Source organism: Aythya marila (assembly GCF_965140915.1).
Source record: "Aythya marila genome assembly, chromosome: 2".
NCBI lineage: Eukaryota > Metazoa > Chordata > Aves > Anseriformes > Anatidae > Aythya > Aythya marila.
In genome coordinates, this window is record NC_139043.1 from 96,350,163 (window position 1) to 96,371,824 (window position 21,662).

General features: G+C 42.4%; 2 protein-coding genes across 2 annotated transcripts in view; one reads left to right on the forward strand and one right to left on the reverse strand.

Annotated features, from left to right (window-relative positions):
- The window catches only part of INVS (inversin), an 86,723-nt gene extending 72,631 nt beyond the window's left edge, over positions 1-14,092 (reverse strand). The window contains exons 1-3 of the mRNA XM_082753813.1: positions 13,959-14,092; positions 10,169-10,339; positions 2,671-2,837 (exon numbers count right to left, since the gene is read on the reverse strand). Coding sequence (XP_082609939.1) covers positions 2,671-2,837; positions 10,169-10,274 — 273 coding nt within the window. The 5' untranslated portion in view covers positions 10,275-10,339; positions 13,959-14,092. The remainder of the gene's footprint in view (positions 1-2,670; positions 2,838-10,168; positions 10,340-13,958) is intronic.
- A 7-nt stretch (positions 14,093-14,099) lies between these two features.
- Positions 14,100-21,662, forward strand: part of ERP44 (endoplasmic reticulum protein 44) — a 45,411-nt gene continuing 37,848 nt past the window's right edge. The window contains exon 1 of the mRNA XM_082753820.1: positions 14,100-14,230. Coding sequence (XP_082609946.1) covers positions 14,174-14,230 — 57 coding nt within the window. The 5' untranslated portion in view covers positions 14,100-14,173. The remainder of the gene's footprint in view (positions 14,231-21,662) is intronic.

Consider the following 21,662-nt stretch of genomic DNA (forward strand, 5'->3'; position numbering starts at 1 on the left):
GAGGAAACAAAGATGAAGAAAATTGCCTTTCAATAAAATGCACATCCCAGAATTTGGACAAGCAAATGCAAAGAGTTTAAAAAATAAAAACTGTAAGAGCTAAGCAGAAGGTCCTTGACCATTGCTTGTCCTGCTGCAAATGCTGTTACTCTGGTCTCACAGGTAAAAAATTAAAATTAGGAGGCAACTGAACTGCAAACAGGACCATGAATCTCCAAGCAATGTGATTCTAAACATCCTATTATACCTATGACTAAAGTTCATAGAATCCCAGAATGGTTTGGGTTGGAAGGGACCTTAAAGCCCACCCAGTTGTCCCCTTGCAGGGACACCTCGCACCAGAACAGGCTGCCCAAAGCCCCATCCAGCCTAGCCTTGAGCACCTCCAGGGCTGGGACATTCACAGCTTCTCTGGGCAGCCTGTGCCAGGGCCTCACCACCCTCTGAGTAAAGAATTTCCTCTTTATATCTAATCTAAATTTACCCTCTTTTAGTTTAAAGCCATTACTCCTTGTCCTCTCACTCCACTCCTCGACGAAAAGTCCCTCCCCAGCTTTCCTGTAGGCCCCCTTTCACCAGACATTTGGAAAGCCACATAAATCTGTTTTTGAAGGAACACACGACAGTGACAGACTGATTCACAAAGCTGAACACAGCAAGAACTACAGAGTGGCCTTGGTAAACATGTAGATCTGTGATTAACCAACATTGACAGTAAAATTGAAGAATCTGTGATCTCACAACATTTTTCTTTTTTCTGCCTGAAGGCCAACACTCGGTATTGGTTACAGAGGAAAGTCTCAGCATTCACTTCGGGAAAAAAAAAATTGTAAGAGGATAACATAAACCAAAAGTATCAAAGAGGAATAAGAAGAACGCAAAACATTAATTAAATAACCCAAACTGTATGGAACACGAAGATGTTTTGAATTTAAATTTTATATATTTTACAGGAGGCATTCATGACAGAAATGCATATATTAAAATGTTAATAAGGAAATGCTGAAGACACACATGAAATTTTAATTTCATATGCTGACATCAACAGTGAGCAACTGCTCAGAAGGCACAGAATGCAGTTTTATGGTACAGCTCAGTCAGACAAATGAAAAGCAGCTGCAAGGGCTGTCTCCTGACCACTTTCTGCCACCCTAGCACTGTGATAGCACAAGCACTTATGTGGCTAGATGGTGAAATGCATCTAAAACATTAAGCACTAAGTGGGTGACTGCATAAAACCTTCTATTAAAATAGCAGAAGGTAATGATGGTACCTCGTTTTACAGTTGCATTGCCAACAGAAAACACATCTAACATGGGCCAAGCGTCCCATGGACCAAACTGCCCCTTCACGATTGCAGCATGACGAAGGAACCAAGGAGCACATGCAATTAATGGATATTACACTAGGGCAAAAGATCTCTTTGCCTTGAACAGCTGTAATACAAATATCCACCATATCAACATATAGACAAAGATTTAAGCAAGAAAAATATACCGGGTTAATATGCTAGAAAAGCATTTTAAAAACCTGGAAATTTTAACTTATAAAGTTATGCCTTTACTATGATTAAAACATTCCTTTGCTCATTAGGTTATAAAATATAAAGCCAGCATAACCTGGCAAGTATAGTACCTTAAAGCAGTTTTAAAATCTCTGACATTTCTCCTCACTAAATACTGTGACCATACCATAGCTACATTTATGTAAACCCGACTAAAATGAAAACAAAAAAAAATGTAGGGTATATTAGGAAGTAAAACAGTTAAACAACCTGGATGATTGTGAACAGGTGACAAGTTATGAAAAATAGATGTTTGCTACAAAACTCAAGGCAGTCACTCTCTAACTTGGAACAAAAGACGGCTTACATGATCGAAACAACCCCAGCTTTTGAACAGTTACTGTTTTAAACACAGTATAAAAGTAATACAGTAAATAAGATGTTTCTTTCAAATTTGAATTTTTAATCTTCTCTGTAGACTGTTTCATAATTTATGAACCCACATCTTGACTAGCTTGACAACCCACCTTTGGCTGCTGCTTCTTCAATTCTTTCTCTTCCCCTCCCTCCGCAGTTTGCCAATTCTCCTGTGACTGCAGACACTTCCCCCAGTACTGAACACAGAGGAACTACTGCAGCTCTGAAATTATACTTTAAATTCCCTTCTATTGTTAAAATCTTCCTTTAGCACCTCTTCACTGGGACAATGTAATAGGACAGTATTATAGACTAAAATTGTGGAAGGAAAAATGAATAGCAGTGCATTTCTTTCCTGGTCCTGGCACCGATTTGGTATTCTGTAGCCACGGCAGTCTCAGCCATAGCATTAACAATTAAAAATACACGGTATTATATCCACTGAAATAAATGGTGACATCCTAAGAAGTGTGAGAGTATACAGAATCCAGTCTTAGAACTGGCTGTTCCAAACTAGACACGGCTCATTTTTCCTAGAGAGTATGAGTTCTTAAAAACATCAGTGAGCTGTCTCTTCAGACAGCTACAATTACGCTGATTAAATATATGTACTTTAGCATTATTGACCTCTTACACTAATGAAAGCCTCTAAAAACACTAGAAGCTGATTCAATACAAGAAAATCTCCTTTATACCTGTTGCGAACGCCTTACGTTTCTATAACAGCAGAGCACTTCCCATGTAATTACCTTTTGTGCAGCAAGATGGAGAGCAGTTCTTCGGCTACGATCAGCTCTGTTAACATCTGCTCCAGCCTTCAGCAAAGCCTCTGCACAGTCCAGCCTGTCAGCCAGCACACAGTACATCAGAGGAGTTCGTCCAAACTGGTCCTCTTTATCTTTCAGCTCAGAGTTTCCTAAAAATAAAAATAATAACATAAATCAAATAATTCTATGAGTATCTAACTAAAAATAGTACCTTTTTTTTCAAGGGCACTTTCAGGTAAAATAGTACTTTTATCATAAATGAACAGGATGAGCAAACTAATGGAGTATCACATAAAAACAAAGTTATTACTTTTCACCTTATTTTTTTACCAACATTTAGAGGACATTTCAAAATATATAGACAGAAAAACGTACATCTAGAAAACATCAGCTCCACAAATACACCTACTACCAGTAACTTTCTGCAGTGGCAGAATTATAAATCGTTTTAGAATAGTTATACAGAGCTTGGCTGTAAAGATTACTTAAAAAATATCAACAATACGTAAACCAAAGTCCTTATGAAACCTGTAAACATTGTAAATAAATGAGCTTTGAAGCCTATTCGCTGCAGTGTTTCTTTAAAAAGCATAAAGATGACAATATTGCATCAATACCATTATTTACTTCATAGTGCCTTATGAAATGAAACTACAAAAATATTTGTTGATCTTTCTTGAATTTATATGGTTAGCAAGGCAGCAATTAGGGTAAATAAGAAGTCTGAGGTCTCATTGAAAAGATTATTCACTGTATTCCTATGCAGAGTCCAAAAAAAATTTACAGTGTGCATCCCCCACTACAAAGTTTCATATTTCTGTTTCCACATGGGACTGTCATCTATGATTACTCAAGGAACACTGAACTTTTACAGGTAAATTCATTTTTCTTTTTAAATATTCCCTTGTTTGCATGATTGTTGATGCTGTGAAAGAACTCCAGCAGAGTAATGCCCTTTCTTTATAGAAATCTCCACTCCCCCCAGCATATTATACTTATCTACATATCCAGTAATTGTATTCTTAATTATAATTTCAATAGATTCACCTAGTAGAAGAGTCAAGCAGATTGATACTCCCCTCGATCCATATTTAAAGATTAACATTTGTTCCCTACCAACCAAGCCTCTCACCAAAAAAAAAAAAACACTCTTAAGCGTGGTATTACCAGGTACAGCAATCATTCGCTCACTTGCTTCATTTCTGAGTTCCTTTAAAACTGCTGAGTGAATACCAGGTAGATCTGATGATTCATCCTGTAATACCTTCTCTTGCTTAGAGACTGTGATTTGCATGGAGAAAAGCCTTTCTGCTCTGCAAAAAAATAATCTTTCAGGAATCTTTCTAAGCTCTTCTGTGAATGCAGATGCAGAAAAATTCATTTTGTTCTTCATCTATGGCTTTGTCTTCTTTGACTCCCCCATCATCTTGACAATCTATTAGAGCAACATGTCATGCTCACATTAAAACAAGTTTTATAATTAATTTTTATGCCTCCAGCAAATTGTTCCCAATGAAAAAAAAATATATTTTTTTACCTCTATCTTCCTTAGACACCAATTATACTTTCTGAAGAACACCTTGCTTTCAACATCCACCCTCACACTGCTGCTAACCCATGCTTGCTTCCCCTTGACCTTCCTAAATTGTTTCTTTTGAGAAGTGATTTTCCATTTGCTTCATGTTGAAAGCAAGGAGTTTACTCTTCAGCCTCATCTTTGGATTCTTCTTAGCAAGTGTTTTTATTCTAACGTCCTTCACCATTTTTAGAGTTAGCATATATACCAGATTGCTGTTGCTTATGCGTGCACACTCTGGTCAAGGGTTACAAAATCTCTCTCAGTAGCGTTCTGATGCAGGTCCTACACAATGATCAGGATCAACTCACGAGCTGGTCCTGTTGTGAGTTCACCAAAATCTTACTTGTCAACTCCTTAACGATTCCTAACAATTTAATTTTAGGATTAGATCCTCAGTATGTCATTTACCCAATACAGGAGAGTAACCTTCATTGCTATTGTGCTTCCTGTCAGTTCAGGCTCTCCGATCTGCTTTAGCACGTCAGACACATCACCCTCTGGCTGGAGGGAGAGCAAGAGAACGTTAACATGATAAATTCTTTCTTAGACTTGAAATCATTATTATTATTATTATTAATCTTGATTTATATTAATCAATTAATATCTATTAATTTTCTTCGAAATCAAGATTTCTTTTTTGCTTTGGTTTTCAAATGTGTATCACCACTCGTTCACCTACATGGCTTCCACTGATGTATCAGAATACAAAGTGTATAGAAAAAATTGTTATCCACATTGATGCCTTCCCTTCAACAAATCTTATATTCTTACTGTATTATCAACAGCCTCATTTAAAGCATGCCATCTACTTCTCCCATCTCATTTTTTAGACTCCTACTGTGTATATATTTGTTTTGTATTTCTGTGCATCTTCAACCTGCTTGAATAGGATGCTATCTTCTCCTACTGTATTATTACCTCAGTGAGGATACAGAATAGCTATGATTCCACCTTCTGTAGATAAGCCACTGGGAACTGCACGGACCCTTGACAGCTTTCCTCTTCTTATTTTTTTTCCCTTTAGAAATTTTCACATAATGAACGTAACAGCTGAGTCTCAGATTTTCAGTAAACAAATGACCAAATATGTTTTTCTTCTTCAGAAAATAAATAAATAAATAAACCAAGTAATGGAAAGTCATATTTGTAAACTTATACAAGCATTTTTTTCCAGTTGGGCCAAGTATAAAAGCTACGTAAGAAGTTGGTCTGAACTTTGTTTAGAATGGAGAAGATGAAGTATTGCTTCTGCCCTACTCATTATTCTTTACATCAAAACAGAAGACATTAAAGAAGTTTAATTTTATGGTGGCATATTTAAAAGTGATTTTAAGACTTTCAAAAATATAGTTTCTAACATTGCTAAAGGTGAGTTAAAAGCTAAATTGAAAGGGCTTTGATCATTATTTACGTTCTATTATATATAACTACATTTTGACATGAAAAAATAAATAGGCAATGTAATTTTGCTAATACTACATACACAGTTGATACTGCCTTTAAATTCTAATTTTTAACCAAAACTTTGAGAAAAAAGCACTTGTATTTAAATATTCATTTAACTGTTACCTCAATTTCATTTCTGAAGCCCATAACTCTTTACTTCTGCTCAAAATGTTGTACTCTTTACTAAGTGCATTAGAAAGCAGTACACAGAAAGGAACATTGCTTTTTTAATTAACATCATGTTCATTAGGAAAATAATTCAACACGTAACATGAGTTAAACAAGGGAATACAATATTCATTTATTTATTTATTTATCTTCCTTGACTTGTAAAAATTTTTGCTAGCCTTTCATTCCAAAGTATGACAATTTCATTGCACAGTTACAGTTTCAAGGTAATTCTTTCCTCTATTAGAAAAAAAAAAAAATTAAGCTTTATATATTATGAAACTCTTGATGTCTTACATCTCAATATTTTAGCTAACAATAAATGCTTTTTTCAAATTTATACCTTTGCCACGCAGCCCTGTGCAGCAACGTACACAAAATGAGTTTCAAACCATAAGCTAGCATGGCATTGATCCCAACAAACATGCCAGTTCCTCTAGCTAATGGGGTATAGTTCTTCCAGTATTAGTAGTTTAATCTGACAATATAGACATCACTATATTCCACTGCTCAGTGTTAACAGAGCCTCAGTGTCTTAAATATATTGCAGTTGATGGGACTTGCACAATCACATACATTTTTAAGAAGAAATACGAAAGCTTGCATTTCTCCCAGTCAGACATATGTACGTGGCTTCTGCTCACACGACACTTGTTCTTAATTCAGCAGTTAAGTTTCCAATTCCAAGTTGCCTTTCTGTTACAAAATGTTAGAGGACATACAGAATGTAGAGACTAAAAGAAACAGGTGAAGATAAGAATAGCAAAAATGGTGTAAAGCTCAAGTGCAACCCTGCTCAAATGGAGCAACAGACATCTATTTTCCCCTCCAGCTCGCAAACGGTGATGTAGCTGATGACAAAGGGTTTCCATGACTGCACGCAGTCTGAGCAAAAAATGAGCAAGACTTTCAAAACTTTATGCCAGTGATTTGACTGCTTTTTAAGGTAAACAAACTATTTTCAGCCAGCAACAGTTTTCTTCTTTATTATTTTCTTTGCCTGCAAGCCCTTAGTAGGGCCCTTAGAATGGTGAGAGTCCTGTGGGTTTTTCACTGAAGGGGCCTCTCTGCGCTCAAGGTAGGAGACAGGACAAGGACCAGGAGCTACTCTATCACCAGCAGGTCCTAAACTGGCTAAGCTCCAAAAGATAGCACAGATAGCCTTCTAAATATTTACACGTTGGTGTAATTAAAACGTGCTGTGTCAAAATGAAATCCTCTTCCACATGCCTGCCTAATGAAGTTTGTTTCATCCCTCCCTCTTCATGATCAACACCTTCAGCCCACCCCACCCATATTACGCATTTCACAATCTGGTTGCCAACAGGGGTCAGGAACACCATGGGATTGAGCAACCCAGCTCTGAAGTGTAACTCCCACTTTCAGACCTCATTGCTTCCTCACAGGCTATGCAAGCAGTCACATCAGACACCAGCATTTCTCTGTGGTCTTCATACCATAGCAGGAGTGAGAGAGGACAGGAGGAGGACCTGAAGTCTGTTGTATTTTTAAAAGACAGATCGTCTCCTGTATCTTGCCTTTTGTAATACCTGACCTGAGGTTTATTCAAGCTTCCCCACTGCAGAATATGGAAGAGAAGCAGAGAGAAGAATCAAACAGAAGCATGGAACTGCATAGTTGCAACTGAGAATGTATAATTAACATTTAAAATAAAACATCACAGCAGATGTTTAAAAAATACTTGTATCTGAGTGGTACATGATAAGCGTTGTAGAATGAGGAGTTGGACTGAATGGACCTTTGAGTGTAAATGCCTATTATACATATTTATGTGTTCCTATGAATAATTAAAGAATTAGATGCATCTTCCCTAAACTCTACATAAAAGCATTAAATGCAAAAATGACCCTCCAAACAGAAAATTAACTTTGGCTCCCTTTTTGTCTATGATTAAAGTGATACAAATGGGTTGAAGCACTGGAGGTAATGTTAATTAAAGACATGTTCAGTGTTGTGAAAAACAAACAAACAAAAAACCAACCAGAAAATACTGTCAGTATTCCCCAAAGCCTTAGATCATACAATTCCAGAACCATGTGATTCAGTACTTGTCAACTCACGTAATACAAAGAGTTAGCATATGGATTATACACTAAATACTTCATTTATGTAGTGCTTTATGGTACTTAACCTATAAGCTGCTTAAAAAGTCCTGCATCAGGACTGGTTAATATAAAGGGACACTTTGTACCAAAATCCCCTTTCTCTTAACTTTTCTTCTAACCTTTTGCTTTTGTCTATTTATGCTCATTAATTGCTACGGGATGTCAAAAAGAACATAGTATCTAATGTACACTGTACGATTTCAAACACCTGCTCCTTTAAAATTACATGTTACTGGTGAGGGGGGCAGATGTGTCCATATTTATGAATTATAGGAAAATACAGTGTATATGTTTGCACACAGTCACACAGGCTGCATCAAGCTGCAGCAGGTGGGAAAAAAAGTAACTATCAAGCAGAGGAGAGAGGCTGCTATTTTCCTAAGAGAGAATTTAATCCAACTCCATGCCCCTCCTATGTCAGCAACCAAAAAGGGAAATCTCGGAGGAAAACAGTGAATTGATTCCCTCCCTAAAAGAAGGAGAAAGCAAGACTTGATCTTACTGGACGTACTGCTATCAGCACAATCCAACGCAAAGGCGAGCTGTGTTAGCATCATGTTGTTAAGCAATCCTGCACCCGCACACGACACTGATGTACTGTCCCGAATTATACGATGCTGCTAAGTGCAGTCATCAAGTTCAGCGAATAACGCCAATTGCTCAATTTACTTCTGGCATTGAGTTATACTTTCAACAGCGCCTGGTAAACAGCTAAAAATATTACTCTGATGCATTCTTCTTCTGCTAGGCAATACTTCTTGCTTTTGCCCAGACAGGACAAGAAAAGTCTGTGTCATATCCTGTCAAGACATAACAAAGCGCAAGAGCCAAGTTCTGCCATTAGAGCAAAGCCTGCAGGGATCACGTAGCTTTTTCTCCCGTGTACAAATAACACAAAGCATTTTTATTTTGTTGCTGCATGATCATCTTTAGAAGAAGAGTGATTTCCATGTCTGTTCTAACATCTGTTTTGCAGTATAGTTGATGAGGTATACCAGCAATACAAAAGTACTTCTTCCTCCGTGTTTTCAACATATGTCACTTGGCTGTGAGGTTAATAAAAACACACTGAAGTCAGCACAAACTTTCTTGTCACTTCTGATTGTTAGCCAGGATTTTAAAGCTCAGACCTTCTCCCCTCCCTGTGCAGGCAGAGAACTTTTAAAAACATGTATTTAAAGTAGTTGCATCCCACAGATTTCTAGAAGCATCTGCATATCGACTGCCCAGCTGTTGTTTATAAAATGTTCCACAAATACTGGTTTGTTGGTTTAAGGTGATTACCATCAAGTCCATTAAAACTGACAGTTAATGGCATAAATATAGAGTAAGGTTTTTCATTATTACTATTTCACAGTCACCAAGCTTCAGGAATGGCATTTTCATATAGGCTGAACAAATAAAACTTTTACAGTATCAGCTGGAATTGTATTTAATCAGAAATGCTGGTAAGCGTAGTCTTCATCAGGGCAGCCTTCCAAATGTGTCTAAGATAATTTTTGGAACACAGCACATACGCTGCTTTTGGAAACTAGTAACCTGGAATGACCTACCAGCCTCTGGACAGAGAGGGAAGGTGAAATCTTGAGCTTTTTAAAGGACAGGAAATTTTAAACTTCAGCTTCCATAGGGCCAGACTCTTTCCTTCACTTTCATTTCTCTCAAGAAACATTAGTGTATGAGCATCAAAGCAACAAACAGGACTTATTTTGTCCCAAAATTCTAAGCAGTGACAAGACTCGATTAACTACACAAATCATCTGGAAAAACAAGTTTATGAATTTTTTACAAGAAAAAAAAAATCAATAATTCTAAAAAAAAAATAAGGATATGCAGCCAAAATATTTCAGCCCAGAGCACTTCTCCAGAATTTTAAATTCTCTGAAATTGGAGTCCTGAATAACTCTTCTGGATGTATCACTTACCAATTTTCTATTTTATTTCACTAAGATTTTCACTTTGATTAACTGTTGCCAATCAAAGGCAACAGTTAATAATAAATGGTCAGAAAAATCAGTCCTATTTTCAAAACTACATTTATTCTAGAAATACGTATAAGCAAAAAACAAAAACATATCTGAAGGATCAGAGCAATAAGCCAAACCCAAAAGCCTCAGTCCTCAAGCAGTCATCAAAATGCACCTACAATGAAAACATTTACCTGCTATTAGCTTTTGGAGGGTACTCTTATCTCCATTAACAGCAGCGGCATGCACTTCAGATGCTAATGAGGAACCACTGAAGAGGCAGTTTGCTGAAATATTCATACTCTTTCAAGGTATTATCATAGGTCAGATCTGCACCACCAGCATTTTTTGGTAAGAATTCAATTCTAGGAAAAAGAAAGAAATACAACTGAATTGCTATAATGCTAAAAGGACTCAAACAATGCTGAAGAAAATAAACCATCCCATTAAAAAGACAGGATAGAACAAACACATTTATATTTCATGGATTAAATCTACCCCTAGTCAAAATTCAGACAGAAAAAGCCTATATTGAGGCTATATATATTTTACAGTTTTGGTGCCTTCGACATAAATTTCAGTCAATAAGCTTTGCAAATGTCTGCAAATAGGACAGTGCTTATCTACAAATTCAACAGCCCCTTCCTCAGAGTGCTGATATGCACGCTTCGGTTCAATAACCAGCGAAGTTTCTTATCAGGTATCGACTTGATATCGTCCGGTACTTGCTATCTGGTGGCCATCTGCTGTAACAGTCTGTGAACATATGCACAACAAGGTTTATAACCAGAAGTAGTATCTTTTATTTGACCAAGCGGCACAACTAAAATAATCAGACCAGCTTTCTAGATCCTAAGCCTGCTTCAAGCCTGAACAGAAGCAGCAAAATATGTGTAAGCAAAGCCACAATGAATCAGATCAAAAGCCTGGTCCTAAATCCTGTCTCAAACTGGCCAATGCCAAAAACTAGTGTTAATATATGTCTGATTTCATCCTTCCCTTCTAAGTATTCTCCCAACCTATAATTATCTCTAGCTCAGTCACTTACTGAAGTGGACTTGATTTTTGTGTATTTAGAACTCAGCAAATTCTGTTAATTTTCTTCAACAAGTGTCTCTTCTATAAACTCGTCTAGTCTCCTCTTAAGCTTATGTAAACTTGGAGCACCCACTGGAAAGGAGTTCTGCAGCACAACCAAACCCCGTATGGATGAACTGCTTTCCTTCATCTACCTTGAGCTGGCTCTTGGCATTTGAAGACCCCTAACCTTTGTACTGGAAGGAACAGTAAATAAACAGTTTTTATCCACGGGTAATTATTTTACACGTCTCTAGTACATCTTCCACAATCGTATCTTCCTTTAGCTGAAGGAGTTGTACTTCATTTAGGTCTTCCCCAGGCAGAAGCTTTTCTGTATGTATGACTATTTTATTTGGGCCTTTTCCCAGTTCTGCTATATCCACTCCCCTTGAGATGTAAAGCAAACTCCACCAGGTATTAAAGAACTACAGAAACATGCATTCCACCAAAGGCTTTCCAGACTTTAAAACACACATATATATATCCCCAAACCTAACTTTTGTTGTCCCCTACAAAATGATTTCAGGAATCTCCCTAGTCCCTTACCCAACAATCTACTTGCCAATGCCAAGCATGCCTGGCATTTGTACCTGCCTGAATTGACCAGCTGTGGGAGTGCAACAGTTATTTGCATGAGGATGAGCTCCTTATAACTTTAGGAAACTTTTTCCTCATGAATAGTTCTGGATCCATTTCTGGTCATGTGAAACCTATGTAACAATGTGTTCCTGTCCTGCAGCTCTCCTCTCCCACTGCAAACCTCACCAGAATGTGACAAGGACAAGGTTTGGACTCTTGAAGTCATGAACTCTCTTGAAGTCACAAACGCTTCCTTCCTTACCAGTGAACCTCTCTACATTCCAGAAAAGCCACCAAACATTTTTTGCATGCTTATTTTACCACACGACTAGGTGATCGCTCAGCGGGTGGTGGGGCACTGGTACAGGCTGCCCAGAGCAGCTGTGGATGCCCCATCCCTGGAGGTGCTCCAGGACAGGCTGGATGGGGCTGTGGGCAGCCTGGTCCGGTGGGAGGTGTCCCTGCCCATGGCAGGGGGATGGAACTGGGTGGGCTTTAGGGTCCATTCAACCCAAACCATTCTGGGATTCCACAATCTTTCTCCTAAACAAAGTCATTGATGAATTTGAGGCTTTATTAACTTCTAGGAGCAGACAACAGAAGGGAGTCTAATGTGACAGGAGGTTAAGAACATTTCCAGCTTTAAGGCCATGGAAGAAGGACAAAGTGCCATAAAACACCACAACAAATGACAGAAAAGCTCCACTTGACTTGGTGCTTAAGAAAGTCAATAAAAGTGCAGATGCACATATAACAACGCAGGGTGGACAGAGCTTACATAAACCCAAACAAGCCCAAACATACTTTGAGACCCAAAGCATGACTATTTTCATTTTAAAGAAAACATGTCTTCAAACCTTTCTAGTGCCTCGATAAATCTGCTGTTTTGCCTGTTGAGGACATGCAATTCATACATTTCATTCCAAGTGAAACTTTTCCTCACTCATTTTCCTCAAATATTAAGAGGAGCTATAAAAGGAACATATATAACTTTCCTCAGATATTTTTCTGGTGTATTTGACAAACAGATGAACTGGTATATGGAATTTACCAGATGAAGATATCTGGCTTGATAAAGATCCTCATTAACAACAAAATGAGGTGTGTATTTGTACAGGATAAAAAACAACAATTAAAAAAAAAATCAGGAAATAACTACATGATATGTTTATAAAAAGTTATATAATTGGCATTATTCGTAACATACACTATATTAGCGTAATCAAGTAGATCATTCACTTTCTCTTTTTCACCTAACATGTACAGAAGCATTAGCTGTATCAGGACATCAGAAATGCAGGTACAGTCATAGGAACAGCAAGAGGACTTGAAGTTATATGAAATTTCACACCAAACTACGCTCATAGCACGTCGCGTTACGCAGATAATCGGGATGACAGCATTGTTCTGTTCAGCAAAACGCAGGGTTGCTAAAATTGCTGTGGATGCCCCATCCCTGGAGGCATTCAAGGCCAGGCTGGATGTGGCTCTGGGCAGCCTGCTCTAGTGGCTGGCCACCCTGCCCTGAGCAGGGGGGGTGAAACTAGATGATCTTTATAAGGTGATCTTTATTAGATGATCTTTATATACCCTTTTCAACCCAGGCCATTCTATGATGATATGATATATATGTGTGTACATATGCATACATGTTGTATACACACACACACACACATATAGTGTGAAACCGAGGGGCCAAATGGTTTTTGTAGGGTCACGCAGAGACCGAGCCCAACTTTTCCTCGTGGCCGAAGGGGGCCTGCCTTGCCGTAATCTGACATGAGGGCTGCCTCCGATATGGCTGTGCTGTTTCCCTCCTCACGCTTCCTCGTCGCCTTGTGTACATGCAGGCGATGCCAGGCACGCCAGGAGCAGCTTCCCAACAGCAGTTTGACCAAACCCTGCATGCAAAACCTGAGCTTTTACTGCAAGAGGGTGAACTTTCGGTGTAACCCAGCCCGTGACACCACGCCTGGCAGGGCGTGCGGGGGTCCCACCCCCACAATGTGATGCAGCGGGCGCTCCGCAAGCACCCAAAAAGCCCTTCCCAGCACCGCTCGGACCACAGAGCGGCTTCCTGAGCTCGGCGGAGACGCAGCGAGGCACCCCAAACCCCTCATCCCACCCCTAATCCCTCATCCCACCCCTAATCCCTCATCCCTAATCCCACCCCAGGAGGGCCGCAAAACGCACCCCCCTCCTCCCCGTCCCCCCACCCACCCGCCCGCTGCGCAACCGCCGCAACGCGCGCCCTCCCGCTACGCAACCAGCGTAGCCGCACCCCCGCAGGGAGCCCCGCTCCGCCGGCGGCGTCCCGCTCCTCACCTCCGCGCCTCCTCCTCCCGCCCCCGGCTCCGGGACTACATTTCCCGTGAGGCCGCGGCGCCGGAAGCGAGTGGCGGGGGCGGGCGGGCAGGCGGGCGGCGGCCCCGGGCCGGCCGCGGGCGTTTCCTGGCGACGGGGGAAGTTGCGGAGCCGCCGCGGCCGCCGAGCGCCTGGGAGCCGCCGCGCGCCCCGCACGGCCGCCTGGTCTACCGACCATGAGAGCCGCCATCTTCCCGCCGCCGCCGCAGCCCGGCCGCCTCGTCCTCCTCATGGTGAGCCCGCGGCTCCTGCCCCTCGCACCCCCTCGCCCCCTCGCCCACCCCGGGCGGCACCTGCTGGGAGGGAGCCGGGAGGGAAGCGGGGAGCGGCCCGGCCCCGTGGAGGCCCCGCGGGCTGCGGCCTGGCCGAGGGGAGGGCGCTGGAGCCGGGCCCCCCCCCCCCCCCCCTCCTCCCTCCCTTCCCCTCAGGGGCTCGGGGCTGGAGTTGGGAGAAGTTCCTGAGGGAATATGCCTCACGTTATCAGCTTCTGCCTCCTTTTTCTCTTTTACTTTAATTTTTTTTTTGGCGTTAGGCGCGCAACCAACCGGATTTACACGCGCGCAGTCATTAAATGCACGCCTGCTGCAGCGATAAGGCGGTTTTCTTATCGCTGACACAGGGCCCTGCGCTGCCAGCCCTGTGCTGGGCCAAACCCTGCGCCTGCCGCGCCCCCAGCCCCTCCTGCAGCCGCAGGGGGCTCACAGGGGTGAAGGAGTCCAGCGGGATTTGCTCTTAGACATCCACCACGCTTTAATCAATCTGCTTGGAACAAAGCTGTAAAATCAGCCAAAAAAAAAAAAAAAGAGAATAATTAGAGGCGAAGATAGAGCCGTGGGGATCCAAAGGGAAATACCCAGCAATATATCCACTAATGAATGAATGGCCAGAAGCATTAATCCAAGCGCTTAATGAGCAGGGACCAGGGCTTGTTATCCCTTTGAAACATGCGCTGCTACCTGCGAAAGCTTTGGTTAAAATGTGAAGAGCTTGCTGAGTAAGTATACTCATTGGTATGGCTTGAAAAAAAAAACCACCACATTTGAGGTGTTTATATATAGATGGCTATTTATAGCGTGTTAGCTCACTGTACGAGAGGCTACAGTGATGAACCTCGTATTTTCAGGTCCGGTCTGGGCGTTAGCACGTGAGCAACATTGCTCTTGTTCCAAAATCAATATTGTAACCCTTGTATCGAGCGCGGCGAGCAGAAGCAAGAAGTGCGTCCTGTTTGTTTTTAAACTTGGCATTTAAGCGGGCAAGCACAAGTTTGAAAAATTGGACAGGAATTAATGAAAGCGTTTTTCTTTCTTCATGGTACAGCGGGTCCATGCAAATCTAATACGCGTCAGTTAGGTTATGGGCACGTCAACTTAAGAAATGGATCGTGGCGAAGATCTGAAACTTCCCCATATTTTAGGTGCTGTTTCTCTGCGTATGGATCGTTCAAACCCATTTCTAATGAGATTAGAAAGATCTATACACATAACACTTGAAAAATAAAACAGGCCAGGGTTGTTTTTTTAATATATTCGTGTGCAATGCTACCTGTGTAGTTCTTCAGCGTCACATCGGCCGTGCCCCTGTGTTGTAAGGTGCCCGGTTACGTCCTTGGATCAAGACAATGAATCACTCCTTTCAGGAGGTTTGGTAAGAGCTGTCCCGAGCAGGCTGGGAACGTGAGAGGATCCTTGTTCTTTCAGATAGCTGACAAACCCGTTTGCAGAGTGCGGTGCTTGTTTTCTTGTGGCATTTAGGGGACCTGGTGGTGTGTACTACATCGACTTCCAACTTCTGGTAACTTTTCTTTTGCCTTCCCAACCGCTGTGAGTAGTTGTGACCCACAACATGACTGTGGTTTCGTCTGGTGAGGTTTGGGAGAGCCCTGCTCTGCCTCCAAAGGATGTGCGGGCTAGCAGAGCCTCCTGGAGCGTGGCAGTTGGTGTGTTTTGGGGACGCGAGCTTCTTGGTGTTACATCGGTGGTGCCTAGAACAGAGGGCAATGATATACAGCCGCGAAAACAGCTTACTAAGCTGGACTTGTTTAGCAATGAAGTTGAAAAATAATTAAGGTTCCAAACTTCTGGATAAGCACATTTCTTCTTCTGCACGGCCTGCCTCTGAGGGAAGGAAGTTCTCCTTTATTTTTCGTACAGATTGCCTTTGTTTCCAGAGCTCTGCACGCCAGAAGGGTTTGCAGTGGTGCATACTGACCCTCCCTGCCTCGGCTTTATGCTTCCGAATCTTCAAAGCAGATAGGCGCTGGAAGGTGATGAAATCTGATCTCTGAAGAGGGGAAGTAAAGGCAAGGAGAAGAATCAACATTAGGGTATTAGCACAGCGGTTGGTGACCAGGAAAAGGAGTCTGGTTTATTGTTACTGCTTTCGGGTGTTGGGAAAGTGTAACAGGAGTTCCTCGGGGTGGGAGGAGGGCGCTGCCTTCCCCGAGGGGGAGGGAAGGAAGGGCTGTGGTTAGCTGGAGGAGAGTAAGCTGGGAGGAGGAAAGACTTTTTGGTAATGGAAGTGCAGAAAACGATATAAAAGACATGGAGGGTTGAAATGCTGTGAGAGACCCAGGAGCTGAGGGGAAGGGCGGGCAGGGCACAGCACAGGCTGCAAAGGATGGAGTCCACCTGATGGCAAGTCTGGAATAAGCAACATCGTTTCTTGCTCGGAGCTGAACGATGTCTCTGCCACGTTGGTGTACGGCTTGGTACCGGGTAGGACAGGTCTGATGAATCCGAGGCAGCAGAATAAACGTTGTGCCTCACCCCATCTTTCGGGAAGGCAAGGCGTGGTTCTTTGGCTTTGCTCTGCCCGGGCTCTCTCTGTGTTTGCCTCCACCTGCAGGTGCACAATGAAAATTGTAGAACAGGACGCTCTGCTAGGCACGTGCCGCAGAGCCACGTGCCTAGCAGATACGTTGCTCAGGAAGCCGCTGGGAGGCTCGTGCAGGTGGTGTCCCTGGGGAAGAGATGTGAAGAGAGGAAGCCACCAACTGATAGAGAGGAAAAGGAAGGGAGAAGTTCTTAGCTCTTTTTTTTTTTTTTTTTTTTTAATTATTTTTTCCCCTTGGGCAACTGTAAAAGGATTTCCCTGTTCTTGCCCTTCAGTCTGTGGAGGTTTATCAGGTGTCAGACCTCTACTGCTACGCCTTTCTTTCTGGCTTGCTCAGAAAGGGTGCCCAGACAAAGCAAGAACACCTACTTAGTGTGGTTTGCAACACTATTGGAAGGACATCCCTGTCCCCAGATACTCTGAGGATGTGTAAAGGTGGAGCATCCTCTGAGTAGCACCGCTGCCCGTTTGTATGTTCCTCCCCATGAGCTGATGTGGTTTGGCATTGCCAGATAATACCTGGTGTTACGGTTGGTCTTAGGCTGTAATTTCCATATTTTTAGTTGAGCTTTCCAAACGCTGCTGACCTAGCAGTGCAGTTGCAGCCGCTAGGAGCGGGAACTTAGAAGAAGGCAATGACCTTGCAGCCTCCTATTAAAATTTTAATTGAAGATAAAACATGCTGGGGGGTAATATTTTTGTTTCTTGGTTGACTGCTGTTGCTTTTTGCATCTTGTTAGCATGACATCGAGCACCCAAATAGTGAAAATGAAAATTAAATAAAATGATGTCTTATCTTACTTTTAAATTGGCAATTCACTGCTTGCTGTATCAAAGAGAAAGTGATCTCTGCACAGTTCTGCGGTGTGCAGAGCATATTTCTGTGCACTTGCCTCTCTTTGTGTATTTATAGGAGTCCTGCTCAAAATATTCTGAGTTTGAGCATTAGTCAAAGGCTATAATTGGAGGCAAATTTTAGGCCACTGAGCTTTTATATAATGAGAAGGGCTCCCCGCAAGAATAGCACGGGAGTTTTGAGTTGTCCATCATCTGTCATGCCCTCTGAAGAGTAAATTAGTTGTTAACTGAGGAGCTGTCCCTGGGAATTTGGAGGGGGCGGGCAGGTAGGGGAAGCTTATCGCTCCTGAAACCTGAAATGATTCTTCAAACAGCACACCGAGGCAGCGTTGGAAAATGTAGAGATGAGTTCCTGACAGCGTAGCGTCAAAGATCCTGTCGCTGGCAGGTGATGCTCCTTATCTTCGTTTCCTTTTGATATCCTTACTTTCTGCTTTGCTTTCTATTTTTTTTGGCAGGGCAGCTTTCTCCAGCAAGACACTGGTCCTCGTGCCACTTCCTTGGGAAAACAGTACGCCACTTACTCCTCTTGCTGCACAGCAGTCCTCTCCTTTGTTTTAGCCAAACCTGGTTCTTTTTCAGTGTCTCTCAGGATTATGTGCTGCTATTCAGGAGGAACAATTGTTTACCTTGCAGGCTCTTCTGTAAACCTCGCTTGAAGAGTTTGCGAGCGTTCTGTGCGACTCCTTGGCTTTCTGTTGTTGTTGTTCAAACCTTATTATGTGAGTCTATTGACTGTAGTTTGTTTGAAGGGAGAGAGTTGTCTTGCATGAGAAGAAAATATAAATATATGCTATGAATCTTATAATCATACAGCAGGGCTGTTTCACAAGCTCTTCAGGAGGGTCTAGCGATATCTTCAGGTAATGGATGCTTCAGTAATGGAGTGGTTTTGGATGCATTAGCAATATTTTAAAATATTTTTTTAAGAGTGAGCTCTCAGTGATGTAGAGGAGGAACGTTTGGAAGTTTAAGCTGAAGCAATTTAGCATGTTGGTGTCAAAGGCTAAGCAATGCTTTCTTTCAAAACTCTGAACTGGAGAGAGAGCTCCCGAGAAACAGAAGAGGTCAGGTGCGTTGTATAGGATCAGGAAAGGAGCTGAGAGCGGGATTTCTTGCTGTGGGTTTTACCTTTGCGCTTTCTTCCTCTCTGATGCATCTTCATTCATCAGCAACATGCGAGCAGTTGGTAGAAATGTGACTTCCTTTTTCAAAATACCAATTCCACCTGCTCAGAAAATACAACTTTTTAAAAATGTCTTACGAGCTTTTTAAATTTTGCCTTGAATTTATTGACTTTCAGGTGTTTAATTTTACATTGTTAGGGGTTGTTGTGCAAAGCGGTGGCTGTACTCACCAGGAACTGGGAATATTTATTCACTTCCATTGGAAGATGCTGCTGTCAGGGTGCTGTGTTTCTGCAAGCCAGGTGTAGGACCCTGTCCGTACTGAATTACGCTCTGGTGATGACCAGAACTGGCGAGATGTATGGCAGAAGGGTTCCATCATTTTTTCACATGTACGATTAAACCAAACCTGGGCGCTCCTTCACACACATGCTTTGTGTATACCTTGAGTTTGCAAGGCATTATGTACACAGCGTGAGGTTTCTGGTAAGCAAGGTGAATCTGATCATCTGTTTTTCAGTGTGGTAAACGTTTGGGGTTTCTTCCCTCCCCTTATTTCTTGATCTACGTTAATTTGTCAAAGCTTTCTCTCTAAAGCCAAAGAGGAGTGGTGAGTCTCATTGCGTTTACCGCCCTGGGGTCATCTTGTAGGCTTTTTTTTTGATTGCTTCTTCTGGGAGCTCGTTGATCGCGTCACTTGGAAGGAGCCTCTAAAGGTCTTTGGTCCTACTCCCTGCTCAAAGCAAGAGTACCGTAGGTGAGGTTGCTCGGGGTCTTTTCCAGTTGAGAGCTGAATATCTCCAAGGATGGAGGTTCTACAGTCTGAACACCCATGAAATTGTTGAAAATTTTATCTGAAGAACCTATTTGGAGCGGCAGCTTGTGTCCTGCCCCCGTGCATCTCTGAGTCTGTCTCTGCATTCTCTACAACTTGCAACCAGGTAGCAGCAGCTGCAGCTTTCCTTCTTCAGGCTGAACAGGCACAATTATCTCAGCCTTTCTTTGCATATACCCTGTTCTCCAGCCACCGTTCATCTTGGTAGCCTAGTGCTGGACTTCACTCTGTATGTTAACCTCTGTGTGGCACAGACAAACCCCAGACTGGGCAGAATTCTTCAGATGTGGTCCCACAAGGGCCAGTAAAAGGGAAGAATCACTTCCTTTGATCTGCCAGCTCTGCTTTTGCTAAGGCAGTCCACGAGGTGTGCAGTTGGCTGCCTTTGCACGCTGCTGACTGCTGTTCAGCCTGCCCCCCAGCACCGCTCTGTCCCGGGGGACAGCGAAGAGCTGTTTTCTGCCCAGCTGGCCGCAAGCCTGTTTGGGGTTATTCCACCCCAGATGCAGGACTTTGCCCGTGTTGAACTCCGTGAGGTTCCTGTTGGGCTTTGAGAGACTGTGGCAGAAGCTTGTTAACGTCAAGGCAGACAATCTCTGGTATCCTTTCCTCATTTAGTCAGTCATCTTATTACAGAAGACAATCAAATTGGCCAGATTGATTTGCTCTTTCTGAATCTCTGCTGGATGGATGTGGCCTCTGGGAAGAAAACTTGCCTCTGTAATTGTCCTGGGGACCCAGGAAAACGTCTGGTATCTGCTGTTGTGTGTCTGTGCATGTCCAACTTGTTTAATTTGTTTCTAGCTCACTCTTACCTTGGGCAGTGCTTCCCTTCCACAGTGTTCTGCTACTGGGCTCAGACATCATCAGAAGAAAATGATGGGAAGAAGGTGATGAGTACCTAAGTCTTGTTTTGGGGTCCTTTGCCATTAGGTTCCTTGCTTGTTGAGCAGCAGACCTACAATTTTCTCAGTCTTCCTTTTGTTGCTGTAGAAACCTGCTGTTGACCACTAACATCCCTCTGTAGTTTCAATCCCAGCTGAGCTTGGGTTTTTCTAATTTCTCCTGCCTGCTCAAGCAGTGTTTTTCTGCTCCTACCAAGTACTCCTTCTCCTACCTCTCCCTTCTCTGTACTTCATTTTTCCATTTCTGAACTCATCCACGAGTCCCGTGTTAACCCACGTAGGCCTTCTGCCAGACCTTAATGACTTTTTCTGCAGGTGTTGTTGTTTTTGTGCTTTGAAGAGGTTGTCCTTGAGCATCAGCTGGCTCTCATGGGGCCATTTCCCTCTCGGAGCTGTGTTCCAGGAGTGGACTGAATTGTTAGTGAGACCTGAGTGTCCTGTAGATGACAGATGGGAATTACCACGAGCCCCGATCATTACTGAGGTATAGCTGGAAGCTTTCTCAGCATGATGAAAAGAAGCACTGGAGCTCCCAAAGGCTTATTTCATGGAAAAAGTGGGCTACTCCATTATGAAGTGTTTGGACAGTGCTGTCAGACATGCGGTTTCATTTTTTGGTAGTCCTGTGCAATTACTTGCTTCACTTCGGGACCAAAATTAAGGATTTGCTAACCTGCCTGGAGATTTTGAGTATATGGTTTGCTGCATTCACTTTGGAAAGGAAGATACTCTCCCTGGCACTGGGGGAGAGACTTTGTTTTTTTTGCTTTTTTATTTATTTTTTTAATCTCTGAAGCTTTCTGTCCTAAAACGTGTTCATGAAACACAAGCCCAAAGTGGAAAGTGGAGCCCTAGAAATGGAAAACAGTAAACAAACTGGTTCCTTGGCAATCCTTGTCTCTCGTCTCACCTGCCATCAGTGATTCTTGCCTGGTTTTCATGTGTCTTATCGAGGTGCATCCAATAAAAGGACTGTGAAGATGTCTGCTTGTGCTATGGGGCCTTTTTTGGTTTTAACATTTGTGAAGAGAAGTGGGGAGAAGAGCAATCTGACCTCTGTTGTAAGATGAAGCTTACGTTTCATCTCCAAGTGGATTCACCTGGC